The following is a 20,352-nucleotide window of genomic DNA, read 5'->3' as shown; positions in this document are numbered from 1 at the left end:
GACTGCTGATGATTTTAAGAGAACTTATTAGAGGCCAACTCTAGGGGTTGTTTCCTTAGTCACACTATTGATATAAACCATCCTATTTTCATTTACTTTTTTAAAACCATAGTGCCATTGACAAAACCAGTTAGTCAGTGTTAAATGGTTAACAGAAGTCAAAAGTATAAATGAAAACACCCTCTTTCCACATCACATTTCTATCATTCCCATTTTCTAAAGTCATTTTACACATCAGCATTTGCCTTATTTCAGTGGTTTGTTCTAATATTAACTGAGCTTTAAATATTCCTTCAGAGCTACTCTGTGTAATTGTAGTTGGCTCTATTTCATATTGTTAAGAATGTGGAATAAGAATCCTTTCCTCTGTCAGTGCTTTCAGCTGTCAACCCCTACAACAGTGACACAGGGAAGCTGTCAGTAAAACTGTTTTTGACAAAGCCAAAGGTATTTCCTAAGTGAATAAATTTAGAATAGGCAACATCTCAGTCTCTTGAGCACTTTATTTGTTATAAATACAAGTCAATACCACAAGATGGCACCTTCTTACTCTCAACACCTACAATTACAAACAATTATCTTCATAAAATGGTTTCAGCCTTTTAATGTGTTTAGATATTATTGAAACCTTATAAAAGCAAGACTTGCTACAAACAGGATTGGTGTTTGATGTATATTAAATGAGGTCAGATAATTAAATTCAAAAGAAGAATTTATAAATATTCAGATAAGAAAATTGAAATTACAAAAGCAGAGTTTGTCGTCATTAAACTGAATTACAACTGTGTATGGCATAGTACTATATCTACATGGCTAAGTTTCTGTTAAAATACAGTTTCAGTAATCAAATAATCTGCCTCATTCTCCAGTATAACCACCTAACACTCAATACATATTTCATTCAGAAACCACCTAGCTTTCATCTAAACCAGCAATTACACCCACTCCACTTCCCCCCCCCCCTCAACAAATGCAATCCGTGAAGTGCCATCATCACCTGGCTACAAAACAAAGTACAATATTTAAAGGTAAAAACTCAGAGAATTTCTGAAATGGTAAGCCATTCTCTCTGTGTTCATGAAAATAGGCAATCCAATTTGAAAGTCTTTGAACCAATGTAAACTCTAGAAAACTCAGTGTTGAAGTATGGGAAGAATAAAGACTTGCACTAATATAGTGCACTAATATAGGCTCGTCATTTACAGTAAACGCCTTGATTCGACTTTCCTCCAGATTGTCATCATGCTGCTGAAGATAAAGTTTATGGGAGTCTGTGGGAATTCCATCATGTTTTCTTCTTCCCATTTCCAAACAGGAAGAGAAGGGTTTTTCAGGACCCTTGGGAGAATCAAAAAATTAAACACACACCCACAAACAACTTGAAAGCAAAATGGCAGACCTAATAATCCTTGACTTCATGTCCAAATGAAGTTGAGGCAATATTACTTTCGCAATATTTGCATTCTGCCCAATGTATCACATCATGAGATTCCTCAAAAAACTGAGAAGTCTGAGAGCTACAAAAGAGAAAGCGGTTAAGGCAGTTGATGTCTACATTTGGATTTCTTTTTCAGGTTACATGTCTAAGTCTCCATCGTAGGCTAAGGTCAGAGGCTTCTGTTGGGGAGGTGTGCTTTGATGTGGTTTTGGCTTCTTGCTGCAAAGGGAAAAGAATTCCTCAGATAAAAATGGTTCACAGAGTTCTGTTTGATCTGCCAAAAACTATTGTGAGGTATAGAAATTCAAGCAGCTAAATGACAAAAGATTGAGCGCTCTGAACCTGTGGCTTTGTTTTTTGAATACTTTACCCCTATTTTAAGGAGAAGTTGTCATTTTTTCTAAATCTTAAAAATGGTTTCATGGAACCAGTGAACGTGGTAGAGGGCTACTTTTCTTGTTCTTGTTTATACTCAGTAATGCCAACATGTGCTGTTCACTAATTCCTAAGCTACTGTGACCCGCATGCACATCAGAGATGTTTAACATGAGCAGCTGGAGCAGCCAGGTTTCTGTGCCTTACCCTGGTCTCGTTTTTAAGTAAACACACTTCTGCTCTTGCCTGAAGCCTGACATTTAGATGCCATGTAACCACAGTCTGTCAGGACACCTTCTCTGATTCTGCAGAGCCGCTCACACCTGGTCTCTGTTTTACGCAGGTTGACAACTTGGCCAGGTCAGGGAGGGCTGCTCTTCCTTCTCAGAGAAGCTGAAGTTGACTAACCTTGGTAAATCACACAGTGATGGCCCAGATCTGGGGCAAAACAACCTGCATTCCACTCTGAGTCTTAGTATGGGTGAAACTCAACTTACGTTGATGAATGTTAATAGTTTGAATTTGGCCACATGGTGCCCCACCTCTACCATAAGGCCTGTCTTCCTTTCTCAGTACTTTTGCATTCTCATGCCTTCAGTGCCCAGGTCTTGGGGGTTGTCCTTACCAGCAGGGAGGCAATTCTTTCCTTGTCTCCAAGTTTATTTTAATAGCATCTATTATTTTTATTAATGTTTATTTTTGAGAGAGAGAGAGAGAGCAGAAGCAGGGGAGAGGCAGAGAGAGAGAGGGAGACACAGAATCCGAAGCAGGCTCCAGGCTCTGAGCTGTCAGCACAGAGCCTGATGCGGGGCTCGAACTCATGAGCTGCAAGATCATGACCTGAGCCGGTCAGATTTTAACGGACTGAGGTGCCCCAAATAGCATCTATTATTAATTGGAAATATACTAACTGCCAAGCCCTGTGCTGAACATTTTACATCTCGATAAATCCCAGAACAACCCTAAGAGAGGGGAAGCATTAATTTTTTTTTTCATTACAGAGAAGGACTAGAAAGGTCTCTTACCTTCCCTCAAGTCACCAAGTGGCCGAGCCTGAAAACTAAGCACATCTAACACATAGGCCCAGGCCATCAACCTCTTCAGTGCACTTCCTCTGTATCCATGTCATTCATTAACTTGGCACTTGGTAGAAACATTTTGGTGTGTACATGGGAATTTTCATACTTTGAACTTTAATTAGAAACACATTTTAATGTGTACAGTTCGGTGGCACAATGCTGTGTAACCATCATCTTATCTAGTTCCAGAACATTTTCATCACCCAAAGAGAAACTCTATACTCACAGAAGTAGTCTTCCTACTTCTCCCACACTCAAGCCCCTGGCAACCACTTAAACTTCTGCACCTTAGGGGTTTGCCTATTTTGAATACTTCATCCAGATGGAACCATTCTATATGTGGCTTTTGTGTCTGACTTAAAATGGAGAATTCTGTATTACGTGAATTTTACTGCACACACACACACATGTGCGCGTGCTTGATAGAATTAAAATGGTTTTAGGGAGAATCACCTAGTTTTAATGCTCAAGTTCTAAAATTATTTTTTTGGTTCGATAATGAAGCAAAAACAAGAAATGAAAAAAATTTTTAAATCACTAGAAGGGGGCACGTTGGTGGCTCAGTGACTTAAGCGTCCGGCTTCAGCTCAAGTCATGATTTCACATCTCATAAGTTCTAGCCCCGCATCAGGCTCTGTGCTGACAGCTCAGAGCCTGGAGCCTGCTTCGGATTCTGTGTCTCCCTCTCTGCCCCTAAAAAATAAATGTTAAAAAACTTAAAAAAAAATTAGAAGGAAAACCACAGATGGCATCTGTGTTCCTGCCTGGCAGCTGGGGTGCAGTGGGTTATGAGGTGAGGCTGGGCACGGGCTACACGGAGACACCTTCCAACTAGGGAAACTGAGGAGAGGAAGGAACCTGCTCTAGCATCCTCTGTCATGGGAAGCCTCCAGTTTCCTGCTTCTCAAAAGCGTATTCATTTTGTCATTATTAGAATAATATTCAATGTAACTTTAATATAGAAGTATATTCCAGTGGCTCTGGTTCTGTTGTTTGGCCCAGACTCTTGCATAGAGAATGGACCCAGCTTGAAATGAGGTCCAGAGCATGCTAATCTGTAGCATTTAAAAGTGCTAAGAAATCCCACAAACGACAGTTGAGGACAACTTGGAAGGAACAGCTTGTGCATCCACTGTGGTGGAGGTTTGGTTATAGTGGAGGTTGTCCTAATACAAGATAATTCATCTGAAATGACAGTTGGGGTCTTGCTCATCCTCTATCTCTTGCCTTTTGAGGGGGAAGGGAAGAAGAGGGAAGATATGGAGGTGCTTCCAAATAGTTTTTGGTTATCCATTCTTAATTTGCATTTGTGAAGGGTGATGGGCAAAAAAGCAAAAGCTGAGTCCTGGGGAGTGGGGAAGAGGGATAGAGATGGCTGGAGCTTTATGTCAACATTGCCAGGGAGACACCGAAGCGTGGTCAGCTGTTCTTTGGGCCCATATTGTGCTCAAAATAGGAGCTGAGTTTCCACATAAGGAATTATGAACATTGTATCAACCACTGGGAAAAAAGAGGGGTTTTCTAATACGTAGTCCTTAATTCCTTGTGGGCCATGGGGTGTGCTGGGGATCATTTGGATGAAGGCGATGTTTTATTATGATTGTGTAACCTCTCAATTGATTCTAATGTCGTAACTATGAATGTGTGCGACCTGAGAAATTTTAGAGTTTAAATGTTAAATGTTGGTAAACCGAGTAAGGTGATACTGTGCTGGGTAGCTGTGGCTTTCGAAACCTTCCTGGTGAGTTAAAAAAAAACCTGAGGGGAGGGGATATGTAGCAGGGTTGTCCTCAGCAAAGCCACCAACTTGGGGACTTGTCTTTAGAGGCCCTGCTCCCTTTCCTTTTTCCCTTAATTCTTTTTCTAAAAATATATTTTCTTCTCCACTCTGGTCTCAGGAAAGGTGTGACCACCTCACTCACACTAAATCAGGACCTGCCGATGCTTGGCAAATAGGCCACCGCCACTCATCCCATACCCAGGATGGATCTCTAATCCATCACACTGTTCTTCCCTGTCAGACTGAGGTGGAGCCTCGTAACTCTTCCTAATAGAGCACTCTTGACAGCCACCGTCACTTTCAGGTTTGGCACAGAGATAAAACTATTATGCAACTCTGGCTGTAAGAGATCTTTGAAAGACACACATTTATTTTTTTTTCTTTTTTTATTAAAAAAATTTTTAATATTTATTTTTGAGAGAGAGAGAAGAAGCAAGGGAGGGGCAGAGAGGGAGACATAGAATCTGAGGCAGGCTCTGTGCTGTCAGCACAGCGCCGAACATAGGGCTTGAACTCACGAACTGGGAGATCATGACCTGAGCCAAAGTCAGACACACTTAACCCAATGCCCCAAATGACACACATTTAAAGTGACCTCTTTCATGATCATTTGAATTTTAGCAAGGGCTAAAACCAGTAAACCAGGAAAACAAACTGATTACAGACTTAAAGGCAAATTGCTGGTACTCAACAGTACCAATGAATTCCAGCCCCTGGGCAGTAGAGCTTAAATAGCTTGATGAAAGCCGGAACTGTCTTTGGTTTAGGCAGCCATTCCTAAGGGCAGAGCGGGGCCCATTTACTGAATGGCACTGGGCAGGGCAGGATGGATATGCGGTAGTTATCTGCAGCAATTTTCTGGTACTATGTCTACATTAACTACAAGCTCACCCAGAGCTCATCTTGACTCAGCTGCCTCATGGATCTTTACTGCCAGGGGAGCAGGGCATCAGTAATATTTCAAAAACTTCGAACACTAACGGTAGATGTACAAAGGGTTGTATCTGAACGAAGCGGTCCTTAAGAAGACTATTTTTCTATATTTTCTCAAAAGCGCTTCTAAGTTTTATTATAAATTGCTTTCATCTAAAGTATACACCTAAGGCCTGGCATATTATAGCAGTTCTCTTGTCCTAAGCCTTTTATTTTGGGGAGAAAATATAAAATCACCAAAACTGTCATCCTCTAACTCCTGTGCAACCTATTTAATAGAAGTAAATGCCGTGAAAGTATCTGTTTGGACTCTTTAGGCAGCTCATATGTAACAGTAAATGGTATGGGTTTTGATATCAAGAGGTCTGTTCCCAAGTCTATAGCTTACTTGGGAAACAAAGAACATCTAAAAAATATGAAAGCTGGAGACACTACATTGAATCTAAAGAGTTTGTAGGATTAGTGAAGAGAAAGAAATTGCAGACCAGAAGACCAGTGGAAAGAACTCAAGCTCTGGGCCTAGGGATACCTAGAAGTGATTTTATCAGGTTGATGACCTCAGAAAAACTTGCTATGTCTTTAAAATGGGTATGATAATAGCAATAACACATTAGATTATTGTGAGGACTGGAAAAGACAATCTATGTAAAACACCTAGGTTTGGTTGTGTGTGTGTGTTTACTTACCACTCATTTAATCATCCACTTATTCTACTTTGGATGGTAGAGGAGTAAGAGATTTATAGAAGTAACTACAAGCATAGAGTAAATGCCAGAGAAGAGGAAGCATGGACATGTTAGTCCAGACTGGGAAAATGTTGGCATTTGAGGTTTCCTGGGAAGAACTAATAGCATGTCAATAGCTAATGGTGAAAATGCATTCTAGATAAACGGGACTTAAGGAGGAAACCTTGGAAGCAGCCGACTCCTTGCAAAACTAGAAGGTACCACCGTAAGCATCCGAATATAAGGTTACTTCTCCCAAAAACATTATCCTTCAGAAAGAAGTTGTAGGCTTATATTCAACCCTTATATAAGTTTTCCATATTATGAAGAGCTTACCTTTATAATAATAAAAAAAACTGGCGTCAAAATTGAACATGCACAGTGAAAATGAAAAGGCAAATTTCCCTAATACATTTGAAAGGGTACATGGGGTCTTAGGAGAAAACTTCTGAAACAGCAACATGGATAACAAATGCGGTATCTCAAACAACTTGGATAGAAATGAAAATGGTAAACTTGAGAAACTGAAACTGACTGTGGGAAGAGAGATAACGGTAATTACAAAGTGATCTGAAAGATGGATACAAACTTTCCTATGAAATATGAAAGTAGAGAAAATGAGTATATTATAATAAATATATAATATAGGATTATGGGTATGAATGCAGAACTAAGCATATTGGTTAAATATTACAGTAGATAATTTACCATTTTATCAAAATAAAGAGTTTATTAAGGAGGTAATTTTTTTTAAAAAATTTCTTCAATGAGAAAAATACACACACGGGACTGTCCAAGGCATAGGGAAATAGATGTACTTGGAATGATTGTTCAGGCTGAAATTATGGAAGGCTAGCTAGGCAGCCAGAACATGACTTTCCTTTTGTTGTCAATGGAAAGTCACTGCTGGTGTCTAAGTAGGAGAGAGGCTCATCATTTGGCTAAATTTTAGAAAGACTAATTTTGCTGTAGATAGCAGAAAGGAGTATTTGCATTAAGTCCAAGTATGTAGCTATTGTGCTATACCTAGTAGGAGGTGATTAAGGCCAAGCACTGAAGATGAAACAAATAGATGTACAAAATACTGTACATAAATATTTATGTAATTTGGTCACTAAAATGTAAGGGGGATTATATTGATCTTTAAAAAATTCGCTAGAAAACTGTTTCCAGAATTCAGTGATGTACCTAATTAATCCCCAGAGCTTAGGGTCATTCAGAAAGGGCCTCAATAAATATTTATTCCTGAAGGAATGGAGAAATGCAAAAAGGCAAATTTAATGACTTACTGTTGATTTTTAATCTCTTAGATATTCCAGGGAAGCGGGAACGATAGGATTTGGAATTGAGGATGTAGCAATTAACAACTAGAACACATCCCAGCTTTTACAGAACAGATTTTCTGATTCTCTTACACTGTGTTGGGTCATTACTTTCAGAGGAGCTTCTCATCTGTCAAACCTTCATGTCCTTTGTTACAATATAAGACCTTTTCCTCCCTTTCTAATCTTTTCTAGTGATGAATGCATCCTATCACTCTGAACCTCATACAAGGCTTTCAACTTCGCACCTGTTCATTAAGACACCATCTAGGAATACATACAAAATTTATCAATTGAGACATAAAAATCGGTCAAATCATTTGATTATAGGTTGAAGGACTAACCGAAGGTGTTACTTTTTACTACAGCACTATGGACACATTTGTTGGATAGAAATCCAATTTCTAGAGATTCAATTTGTAGCACTATAGGTGGCAGAAAGAATTAAAGTCATCTTATTTTCTTCACTAACTTTCACTGATCCAGAGCAAAGATTTAAAAACCTGTGTAACCTTGGAAACAGAATTTGAGACTAAATATACAATGGTTGGATTTGAATCGAGATTAAAACTTGGGTAAAAATTCTCAAGGAAATAGTTTAATAGATGATGAATATAAATATCTCCATTTGGAGAAAAAAGCAAGGTAACATTTGATCTCATGAAAATAAAAAGATCCTTTGGAAATTTTGCTTTGGAAGCTAATAAAATATTGTCAACACACTTGAAAACATTCAAATGTATTTACATCTGTCTGGTCTCAAGAACAACTCATCAACTAAATTTTCAGGAACAAGTCACTTAGAAAATGGGGTTCCTGAAATGGCTGTCAAATTTTCTCTACTATCTGGTCAATGTGGATAAAACCTGGCCTCTATTTAAAATGTACTTAAGGGGCACCTGGGTGGCTCAGTTGGTTAAGTGTCCGACTTGGGCTCAGGTCATGATTTCGCAGTTCATGAGTTCTAGCCCCGTGTCGGGCTTTTTGCTTACAGCTCAGAGCCTGGAGCCTATTTTGGATTCTGTGTTTCCCTCTGTCTCTGCCCCTCCCCCACTCACACTCTGTGTCTTTCTCTCAAAAATAAAGATTAAAAATAAATAAAAAACAGAAGTAAAATGTACTAAACAGGCTGATTGAACCCACTGGTCAAGATAGGTCATATTAGAATTATCTGGAGTAATGACTCTTAGCCTTGGCTGCATTTTAGAATTACCTGGAGTGCTTTTAAACATCCAGATGACCTGGCCACATGCAAGATTAATTAAGTCAGAATCTCTGAGGCTGCAACCAAGTATCAATTCCCAGGAGGTGCCAAGAGATGCCAACGTTACAGTCAACACTGAAAGATAGTCTAAATCAGGGGTGCCTGGGTGGCTCAGTCAGTTAGGTGTCTGACTTCAGCTCAGATCATGATCTTGCAGTCTGTGAGTTCGAGCCCCATGTTGGGTTCTGTGCTGACAGCTCAGAGCCTGGAGCCTGCTTCAGATTCTGTGTCTCCCTCTCTCTGCCTCTCAAAAATTAAAAATTTTTAATGTTTATTTAATCAAAGTCTAAATCAAAATACTAAAATGGAAATTTCCTTATAATGATTTACATCTTCTGATATTATTTGAAAACCAAATAAAAAAGTTATATTCTACTGTTGATAATTATTTGTGGGTTCAGGAGTCCAATTATAATAGCCAATGGCCTTTTAGCATAATATGTCACCTATAATAATATGGAATATAAACGTTTTGCTAGTTAGTACTTACCAGAGAAGGTAGGAAGTAAATACTAGGAAAATCATGATAAGAAAACCGCCACCTGAAATGCCATAAACCCAGATTTTTACTCGGCCATCTGTTTAAAATAGAGATTAAATAAGGTTAGCATGCAAAAGAATTCAGACTATTTTAATTTTGTATGTTTATATCGTCTTATACATGTAACACAAAAGTATCACAATACATTTTGACAACATAAACAGAACCAAAAAAATTACGAGGCAATCCTACATGCAAAGAAAATTACTCTCACCACTTTTGGGGACTTTGCTTCTTGAATGATGTTGAATGAACAAAAACTATATGCCCAAATAAGCTAATGATAAATTCACCAAATTATGTCAAATTATAACCATACATGTGAATATTTGCTTATTATTTTGATGCCCTATCTGCTACAGTTAAGAAAAATAGAACCCAACAGTCTGATCTATTTTGTGATTTTTAATATGTATAACTTGAGTGTATATATGTTTTTCTATTTTCTGCTTATGTGAGCATGGTTAACTGGTCTGAGAGAGATGCCTGAGCATCCCCAAGGAACTGCATTCCTTTCCAAAAGATAGATGCACACAGGAGATTCATTATACTACGTGAATGTAATTAACTGCAGGTCCAAAAAACTTATTGGCATCTTACTTGAAAGGCTTCTATGGGATGAACAACTATCAAAATCTATTGTAAACAACTGTTTGGAATAAACTCACAATTACGTTCAATTATATTATCACTACCCATTACAGTTTTTGCTTATAAGACACTTTAAAGCCTCAGTCAGGTTTTTAGAATGAGGTTTCAATGTAGTAATGATATTTTTCTATGGTCATAAAACTTTTAACAAAGCTTTGATTCAGATCTCTTTGAAACACTAATGATGCAACCCCCTATTCTGAGTTTTTTACATTGGAAGAAAGAAAAAAAAAAAAAAAGTCTTCCCTGAGTGATAAAGTACCTTTCATCTTTTTACTCCTAAACCTCCTAGAACTGAAGTACTGGGAGGGTCCAGTACTTTTAAATCCCCAGTGTAGAAGGATGTGGTCCATGTTACTTAAAAAAAGAATATAACTTTTTATAATAATATAATGGATAGGATCAAACTTCAAACTATTGAAAAAAGATATGTAGTGAAAAATAAGTCTCCCTGATGCTCTCTCTCAATTCCCAACCCAGCAGCGACCACTGTTATCTATTTCCTTGTGAATCATTTTAGTTTCCTTTGTATATGCAAATATAGCAGCAGAGCATGCATGCATTTTTCTATGCTAGATCTTAAAAGCAGGTCTCATTCTCTTTAATAGGAGATGTATAAGTGTATTATATTTTGTTTTTCCATATTCTGCTTATCAACATTTAGGTTATTTCCATTCTTTTTTTGTTGTTGTTGTTAATGTTTATTATTTTTGAGAGAGAGGGAGACAGAATCTGAAACAGGCTCCAGGCTCTGAGCTGTCAGCATAGAGCCTGATGCAGGGCTAGAGCCCACAAACCATGAGACCATGGCCTGAGCCAAAGTCGGCCGCTTAACCAACTGGGCCACCCAGGCACCCCTCCACTCATCTTTTTATACAACAAGCAGTCATAACAAATATTATTTAGTATACATATATATAGTTGTATGATGGGTTCCTAGCAAAGAACTCTTAGGTCAAACTGTATGATACATATTGCCTAAACGACTTTCTTGAGGTTGCTCCAACTTACACTATCAAGAGAAAAACATAGACACACAGATGTATGTTGACATACATGCTATTATTGATATTTTAATTAGCTCCCAAAGGCTAAGGACCCCACGTGTGGATTTGAGCATTCATTTCTCTAGAACCTCACCCTAATTCTCTTCCTGAAGTAGGGTATTCAGGCAATGGGTGAGCCTGGCTACATTTTATATCCTGCTTCCTTCAAATTTAAAGCTACTGCTAATTCAGTCACAAAATGAATGAAATGTTTTTAAAACCTATAGCATGCCCAGACATACAGGGAGATCAAAAATGAGTAAGATACTGTGGTCATCCTGAATAGTGGGTTGAAGAGCGTACATCTGATTTCTCCTACTAGATCTACTTTCTGTTTTTTTCTTCACTTAAGCACGTCATTGAGGCACTTTTGATATGCAGGTGCATAGGTTCTGTGGGGGAAATTCCCAGGGTATATTTTGCTTGAGCTTTGCCTGCCTCTTTCTTCTCCATGCCCTGTTAGGCCACTTGGCTTAGTCATTAGTAGCATTTTGTTTCCTAGGAAAGGTATGTATGATAAGCACCAAGAATCATGCTTTTGTTTTCTGCATACTTCATAAGTGGGGAGCTGAAACAAATGCTATCTATGAAAGGCCTTACTGACCTGCCTTTCAAATATTACTATCACTTACTGGTGGTATGACCTTGGTCAAATTCATTTTCATTGTTTCAGACTCCGAATCTCACAAATGGGGGATGATAGCATCTCATTAGGTTTTTGCAATTTCATGAGATCGTTCACTCCGTATAACCAGCACAGAATGATAGGGTACACAGAAAGCGTCGAATAAATGTTCGTTCCTATCCTGAATCACCACTAATTCCTAAGCCCTGCAGGTCCAGCATGGTGGTAGAACAACAATCCTGTAAGGCAGGTGCTTACGGACCTGTGTACTCACTTATAAAATCAATTAAAAGACACTATGCTGAATCACAAAATGGGTACATTCTGAGCCATGATGCCAAGGTATGTCTGTCTGTGAAATTAAGGCTCTTTACTATTCCACTAGTGTTACTCAAACTAGATAGGGTCCCTAGACATTTCCTAAGGTATCTACACATTCTTGATCTATGGCAATTTTTGCTTTTAATTTGAATTATATACAGAAAACTCCAGTTAAAAGGCATTCTCTCTTGCAGAGATAACTTACAATTGAAAGATAATTTTAAATGTTAATATTTTGAGAACTTAATTCAGTATCTTTTACACCGGGGTTGAAACAGATTTATCTTAAACCATCCATGAGAACATTTTACATTTAAAGGGACTACATCTTATACGGCACTCAAAGTTAAGAAACCTTGAATTCGACCACATCACCTCTTCAGTCTCTTCCTTCCCTCCATTCTTTCTGTCATAAGCAGTGGTTACAACATGAACCCCACCCCCATGTGAAAAATGTGTATTTCTTACGTCTTAAATGTACCTGGATCAAGGGGTTGAAGTGACCATCCTTTAAAAATATCATGTATTTTTGAATTCACAGGTCTGTTTTTCCCAGCAAGGTTTTTCACATCAGCTTTTTTATCCTCTGAGCCTGGTACTTTCATGCAGTAATCCAAGAAACCATTTGATCTCATTATCTCTGTATAGCCCTTTTCACAGCCACAGACGCCACCCTATGGAATACAGAATAGTTTTACGGTTACACAGTGATGAAAAAGAAGAATTTAAATGTTGGAATCACTTAATACGTGCATGATATGTTATGGCAATTTGGGGTTTTTCAGCAACAGAGTTGCCAAAGAGATGAAAAGCCAAACAGTTCATCTTTCTGAATTCCAAAGTCAACCCTTGAATACAGCATCAGATTTTTCTGCAGGTTTACAATTCTTACGCCTCCCCTATAAGAAATCACAACAGACTGCATTCATTCCATCCTTTTTTCTCTCTCACAGAGATATTTGAGGCACACTTAATCAAATTATCTTCCACTCTTCCCCCAACTCTTTCAGATTCCTGCCCACTCATTCAAACCTGCTGCCCTTGATGCTGAGAAGTAAAGCAACACAGATTATGTACTTTGTGCTGTTTGATGTCTGTTGCTGCACCAGCTGCTGAATGCTGCTCGTCCCTTGTACCCTTGATCACTAACTAGCCTGAACTACCTTTCTGCTTGGAAGCTTGGTTCTGCACTCAAGGAGAGCAGTCTAAGTAGAGGAAAAAAAAAAAAAAAAAAAAAAAAAAAGACTTCACCAGATGTCCCATATGCTTCCTTGTAGTAACCTGAGTGTCACAATACATCACATTCCTAGTCGGCACCATGTCAATGTGTTCTTCATATTTGTGAATTTCTGGTCATTTTCATATACAATAAATCTCTCCAAGATGCTGGCTATGATGAGGCATAACGAACAAGGATTTTGTTCTGTCTCTAGGAGTGAAACTGAAAATAATCGTTCTTCCCTCTTCCCTCAAATAAAAAGACGATAGAGAATAGAACAAGTTAAGAATAGACTTTGCTGTTAGAGCTCCTCACCTGAAACTGTTTATATGGCATTATTTGAACAGGCCCCTAGCCTCACATAGCCACTCAGGTCTGGGTGATTCAGAAGGATGGATATATTTGGGTCATCAATTGTTAAGTTAACTGAACACATGATTTTAAGGAGCAATAGACACTCCAACTAAAGAGGGCACCTCAATCTTGTACAAAAGGCAAAGATCAGAAAAGTATGGTAGAATTAATCACTGTCCATTGTTTAGTGAACAGGCAGCATTCTTATCATAATGACAATTATTACAACATTTCGTTTGAAGATATTACATGGTGTTCAATGGAGAGAACTAGTTATGACAATTGAGGTGATCTCAATTAGTCTAAGTAAAAAGGTGTAACCAATCACATATGCCAAAGGTTCAATGTAAAAGATATTTGTTTTATTAAAGAGGGTATCCAGATAGTTGGTGGAAAGCCACAACTTCTATTTTGCAAATCTCATTAGCATATGAAGTTGTTCCTGACCCCTTTTCTCCTCTGTAAGTGTATTTGCTTTTCTGTGGTAAAGAATTAACCTACTTTAAAAGTAAAAGATCCATAAAATAGGATTGAGTGCTTGAATTATTTTTAACCAGATCATTTTTGGGAAAGAACACATAATAAGAAGAAAACTATTTCTTTAGGGAACATGACATAACTTTGTATATGCCCCGCACACTGTGAGTGCCATTGATCAGAATACAGAATACATTGCACATTTTGCATTAATTCCCGAGGAGTAAATGGGAGAAGAAGAGAGGGAAAGATTTCTGCTTTTAAAAAAAAGTGTGCAGGTGCACATACATTCTTCATAGGCAAACATTCAACTTTTACTAAATAATTAGCAAATATAAACATTTATATCTTTCAAAATAGTTTGGCTAGATGAAAGTTTAAGAAATAAATAAATCCACGAAGAACATTTATCGGCAAGCAGAGATAATATAAACTAGACATCTGAAAGGTAGATTTGGCTATAGTCAGAGTTACAGAAAAAGACTGTTCTCCATAAGACATGGCCTTACAAAGAAAAATCCTTAATACCTGCATTTATTCCTGCAAACTCCTCTAGATGGTACCGTGAGCACACGGAACTGCTGCTGGGGCTGGAGCCCCCTGGAAAACACCCAATAGCATATGCATAAGACAGCAATTAACTGTAGAAGGCTCCCGCACCGGACTCACCTGGGTACAGTAGGAGAAAGGTTTCCTGCAGGCTGGATTACACTGCCGAATGGCAGCGGGACGGGCCTGAGGGGAGCAGCCTCCTACAAAAAAACAAAAAACCCACCATCACTTGTGGATTTTGCTATGGTAAACATTTTTTTTTTCCTCTTTCCTCTCTGGCAATGGCCACACTATAACAGTATTATTATTATTTTTTTTATATCCATTTGCTTGACATATGGTCCAGCCGTATTTTATAGATTACTCCAGGAAGAATTGTTCAAGAGGGGAGGCTCTGCTAACAAGATGGTCACAGTAGTTTTTACACCTGCTCATTGGCATTGTCATTCTATCATACAGCTCTGCTTGAGGGTAACATCTGCGTGCAGGGATCAGGAAAAGAACCGATGAAATTTCAATGTAAATTCTGGAGCAGAAAATAGATCTGCTCAAAGACTCATTCTATGTATATTTTTCTCCTGCTCCTGAATACCCCAACTAGGCAATAAGCCAACTGGCAACAACCAAATGTGAAAAGAATGCCACTGATGGATTCATGGACGACAATAGCAAACACTTTGGTAACAGTTTTAAATGTATCTCAACTGGAACACACACACACACACACACATGATCATAAAAATGAAGCTTTACACATTTTTAAAAGCAAATGTATAAGCTCCAGGAGAGGCAGTCATACATCTGACACAGTACTTACAGGTGTTCATTAAATATTTTTGAGTAAATGGATGGAATAATGTCCCTATAATCTGAAAATCATTTACATATTAGTCATGCCTTTCTGGATTCAAGGTACTAAGGTAAGAATTTGACATATTATGAGGGCAGTATTTAAATTGTATTTATATAATACTGGTTTCATTTAGAGATTCTAGATTTTGCTTTACTATAATTGTCACCCAATTATAGTTTATGAATGGGTAGCTGGCGAAAAGCTTTCAGCCAAAGGTGGCATAGAAAACAGATCTATGTTTTCCCTGGGAATGATGTGGCTACATTCCCACTGTTACTGTTCCCACAGGGGGGGGAAAAAAAAAAAACAAAACCAAAAAAATTCTATAATCCAGAATTAGTACCTATGGGTGAAATGGATAATCTGGGCATTAGTGGCAATAACCACATGGACCTATTGCTACCAATAGTGGTTGGAGGATTGTTTACACTCATTAAACCAGTGATCTCCAAAGAGTAGTGTCTGCACCCCAGGAGTATCAAATCTCTAGGGAATTGGGAAGAAAACTCAAGACTTTGTAGAGTTCATACAATGTTTAGTTTAAAGTTCAAAAATATTAAGCTCTAATACTTAACAGCTGATACTCGTAACCTGAGCTGCTCATTGGATGGCCCTATGTTGTCCACCATGCACCAAATACTAGGTGCAGAGAATTTGATAGTGTAACCCTCACCAGTTAACTCTCAGCATGCTGCAGAGGATGCTACTTTCTGTGTTCCCGGTTAAGTAGATTTACAGTGTATTTAGTTTCAACAATAACTTACAGAATGGGCAAGTAGCTTAAAATTATTGTAGGTATAAACAATGGATTAAAGGGAATACACAATGCCAAAATAGGCAAACAGGACAAAGGCAGAGGTGATGATTCTTCAATTCCTACAGAAGAACAGAACTTCTCTCACTGGTTCAATAAGCTCTGTCAGCCACAGGAGCAGTAAAAACAATGACAATTTTCTCTGATAAGCCATTAAAAAAACTCAAAATCGAGATCGTTTGTACATTCAAATGATATCCACTGTCATGAATGAGGAAGCCTTTTCTCAGTCTATATTTAGATATTACATAATAATGACTAGCAAAATATCCAAAACCAAGTTTCTAGTGCGTGACACGGAGATCTATAACCTAGAGCAAAAACAGTTTTTTGCACCATTAACAAATATATTTTGTCTTTATCCACCCTTTTAATTTCAACTTTTGTATGTGTTTCATAAAATGTTAGGATAGCAGTGCAAGAATAGGATATGTTGAGAGATGTCCTCAAAAGCTTTTTACTGAGAAGATAACATGATTTAAAACTTTAGAGACCAGTGTTTTAAACTCTTTTTTAGCCTTTGTCTCAGAACATGCTATTTAAGGAAATTTTATAGTGTGCCTTGTCATATATATTACTGGTCTTCAAATAGAATTGTTTGCATTCTAAGATGCAAAGTTTTATTACTCAGCCATAAGAATGAGATCTTGTCATTTGCAGCCACATGGACAGACCTGGAGGGTATTATGCTAAGTGAAATAAGCCAGACAGGAAAAGACAAATACCCTCTTATTTCACTTTATATAAAATCTAAAAAACAAATGAACAAACAACAACAATAAAGAAAGAACCAGACTTATAAATACAGAGAACAAACTGGTAGTTGCCAAAGGTCAAGGAGGGGGACGGTGTTGGGTGAAATTGGGGGAAGAGGATTAAGTAGTACAAATTTCTAGTTATAAAATAAGTCATGGGGAAGCAAAATGCAGCATAGGGAATGTAGTCAATAATATCATAATATTCTTATGGTGGGCATTTCATAATGTATATAATTGTTGGGTCACTATGTTGTACACCCAAAGTTAATTTAACATTATATGCCAAGTATATATACCTCAACTCAAAATTTAAAACAAAATAAGGTTTCATGACAATTTGCTATGAAGATCATCTAAGGTCAACTGCCCAGTCTTCTCTTGCTTATAATGTGTAAGCTAATTCTTCTCACAAACACCAACACTCAGATCTTTTTGAAGTGCCCACACAAATCTTAGGCAGGAATACCTGTGACATTAATGCCATCTGAACGTTGGCACCATACAGTTCGTTCATTATTGTTCCAAAGACTTGCTTTCCATGTGTAGTGATAACATTTGCCTCCTGCAAGTAAATATGATAACAGCGGTTCTATTACACCTCACATACAAATAGAACAAGTGTTGCTCAATCAAGGCTGAGAACTGAAAAGTGCTCTTGGTACCTGTACAAGGGCGTGTTTCTAGAACCTGCTGGGGGCAGCTGTCTTGGTTCTCAAAAGACTGAACTATAAATGTCCTTGACCTAGATTGGCGGCCCATTGTCTCAAAGCTTCTTCCATTGATGCAGGTTAATTCACACGTGCTCCACTCTGACCATTCCGCTAAGTGGCAGTCTCCTGGATGATTGTGCAGTACAGAGCAAGGAAAATAACATGAACACTAGCACTTGGAAACATGGACAGGGTTCACAGTGAGATTTGTGGTGATGGCACAGTGATACAGGCAGGTTCTAGGTACTATACATTCCACCTTGACCAATTTCCCACTTAGAATACACTGAGAATAATAATTTATGGTTTAATCTAGTTTAGCAAGAAAGTACTGAAAACTAGATTACTATGATTTGAAATGAAGTAGTGGCAGTTTTATGTAGATAACACTATATGTCTTCTAGTGATAATAAACTTTTTAAAAGGGAGATGTAAAGATGATAGTAATTCAGTTTTCAAGGAGTAGCATTAACATTATAAAATAGACATCCACAGAAACTATATAAAGGTAACAATTTGGTCTCTGAAGTGGAGTATTTTTGAGTCTAAAGAATATATAATAATCTAAACATACACATTTGTAAGTATATATATGTACATATGCATGTATTGACATGTGTGGATATATTCAGGCACCTTAAACTTATGCCATACAAGCTAGGTTGGTTATTAAGATTAAAATCAACTCATGCATATTATGTATCTAACAACGACCTTCACATTTTTAGAATGCTTTTATGAATCTATAGCATTACTTGCTCCTACCACCCCACCATTCATGGGGTCATCAAAGATCCAGTCAGCATGTTTTGAGTGATGGCCAACGCTGTCAGGTTAGGCATTATTAACACATTTTCTAGATGTAGCAAACTTAGGTTCAAAGCACTAGACTCTATGTCTCTGGCAAACACCAGTGATGTGACAAAGATTTTAACTTCTTAAATTTCCAACTCCAGTGCTTTTTTGCCCCTTACCTACTCTGCCTCCATTGAAGCTGTAAGGATATTATAAAGTGATAACTTTATTGCATTTTTATTGTGGCTAATATGAAATTTCAACTTTAATTAGACGTTCTCCAAAAAAAAAAAAAAAAATTAAAATCACCAGGGAAGTCCCTCCCAATCATTTAAAATCGCATACCTGGGCAAGGCACAGAACATGGCTGTTTCAGGATGGTGTCTTGAAAGGGCATTTCTCCACACAGTGCCTCGTCCACACTTACAGCTGAGTGAGAGACTGAACCATTGTGGACCACACAGGAGAAACTGCGGATCTGGACTCCTTCCCCACAGTCTCCACCCTAAGAAAGGAAAGGATGCTGTTACAATTACCCAATTAGCATCTCACAGTATTTTTTGGCTCCTGCCACCTCTTGCCCAAGAAAATCCACAGCTTCCTCCTCTTGGGAGTTATCTTTCAACTGTTGACAATAAAGTATCACTAAGTAATCCTCCTAGAGCTGAAAGAGAAGCTAAAGTAGAAATGCAAATTTATTCCATGGAAGGTATGTACTCAGACTCTGATGATTCATTTTGGAACTCAGCCAGGATTGAAAAAAAAAAAAAAACATACGAAATTTGTCTAGGTGTATGTATTAAAATAACCTAATCCATAATCACTCCCCAAGAGAGTATGTACAGCCATAGGGCATACATTTCTCTTTTACTTTGCTGGTTTTCCTTTTGTAGGGAATTCAGTTCTTTCTCATATGGATTAGGTTGGAGTTCTCAATAAAACACTGATTTTCTCTCTTGCCACATGAAGTTGTTTTCCCAGCATGCCTTCTGTGTTAAATAATGTTCTTTGAAGATATTTAATACAAGTCACACTCAGATTTTTTGGGCAATTAGAAAAAAATTTTGTGCAATGTCTCACAGAAACAGAAGCTTAGAACTAGAAAGCTCTTTGTGGTTATTTGACCTAACCATCTGCCTGATGAAAAGTTTCCTACTATAACATTTTTGGCAGATACTCATCAGTATTTTCACCTCAGTTTTTGTCAAGTGCTCATACTTCAAAAGGAAGTCCACTGGATATTTGGATAACTCTAGACAGTATCTCTGTTTTTCCATAAATAGCTTAGAAAACAAAGCCTAAGGCAAAGCTTCTATGCTAAGGAGGTGAGATCCTAGGATGGCAGAGTGAGAGTAAAGATCTAGAGCAGAAACATAGGGAAAGCAAATAAAAGGTAGTATGTTACCAAGCTGGCCTCAACTTCACAAGTAAACACAGCTGGTTTCTTGGTCACCCATATCTTCCAAACAGGCCATGTGGTCACATGCCTCAATACCATCCAAGATGGGGGAGGGAAGCAATCCCAGTCAGTATTAACTCCACTAAACTTCCAAGGTGTGTTGCTCAATTTCCAAAAAATCCAGAAGTCAGTGTAAGAGCTGGAGTTTTCATGACTCCTGCTCATGTGGTGGGAGAGGTGGAGAGAGAAAAAGCTAGAGAGAGAGCTCCCACCTCTGCACCTCTGTTACTGCAGTCAGGGATACCACATGCTATAATCCAC

At 38.0% G+C, this 20,352-nt stretch overlaps 1 protein-coding gene across 2 annotated transcripts in view; it reads right to left on the bottom strand.

Moving 5' to 3' along the window:
- Positions 1-485: 485 nt before the first annotated feature.
- Positions 486-20,352, bottom strand: part of THSD7B (thrombospondin type 1 domain containing 7B) — a 1,583,569-nt gene continuing 1,563,702 nt past the window's right edge. For both annotated transcript variants that reach the window (XM_045479666.1, XM_045479668.1), the window contains 7 exons: positions 18,978-19,137; positions 17,790-17,963; positions 17,594-17,689; positions 14,820-14,902; positions 12,582-12,774; positions 9,407-9,494; positions 486-1,657 (listed from right to left, as the gene is read on the bottom strand). In XM_045479666.1, the coding sequence (XP_045335622.1) occupies positions 1,576-1,657; positions 9,407-9,494; positions 12,582-12,774; positions 14,820-14,902; positions 17,594-17,689; positions 17,790-17,963; positions 18,978-19,137 (876 nt within the window). In that variant the 3' untranslated portion in view covers positions 486-1,575. The remainder of the gene's footprint in view (positions 1,658-9,406; positions 9,495-12,581; positions 12,775-14,819; positions 14,903-17,593; positions 17,690-17,789; positions 17,964-18,977; positions 19,138-20,352) is intronic.

The sequence above is a fragment of the Leopardus geoffroyi genome, chromosome C1 (genome assembly GCF_018350155.1).
Source record: "Leopardus geoffroyi isolate Oge1 chromosome C1, O.geoffroyi_Oge1_pat1.0, whole genome shotgun sequence".
Taxonomy (NCBI): Eukaryota; Metazoa; Chordata; class Mammalia; order Carnivora; family Felidae; genus Leopardus; species Leopardus geoffroyi.
Note: the sequence above shows the minus strand (reverse complement) of the source record. Positions and strands in the feature narration are given on the sequence as shown.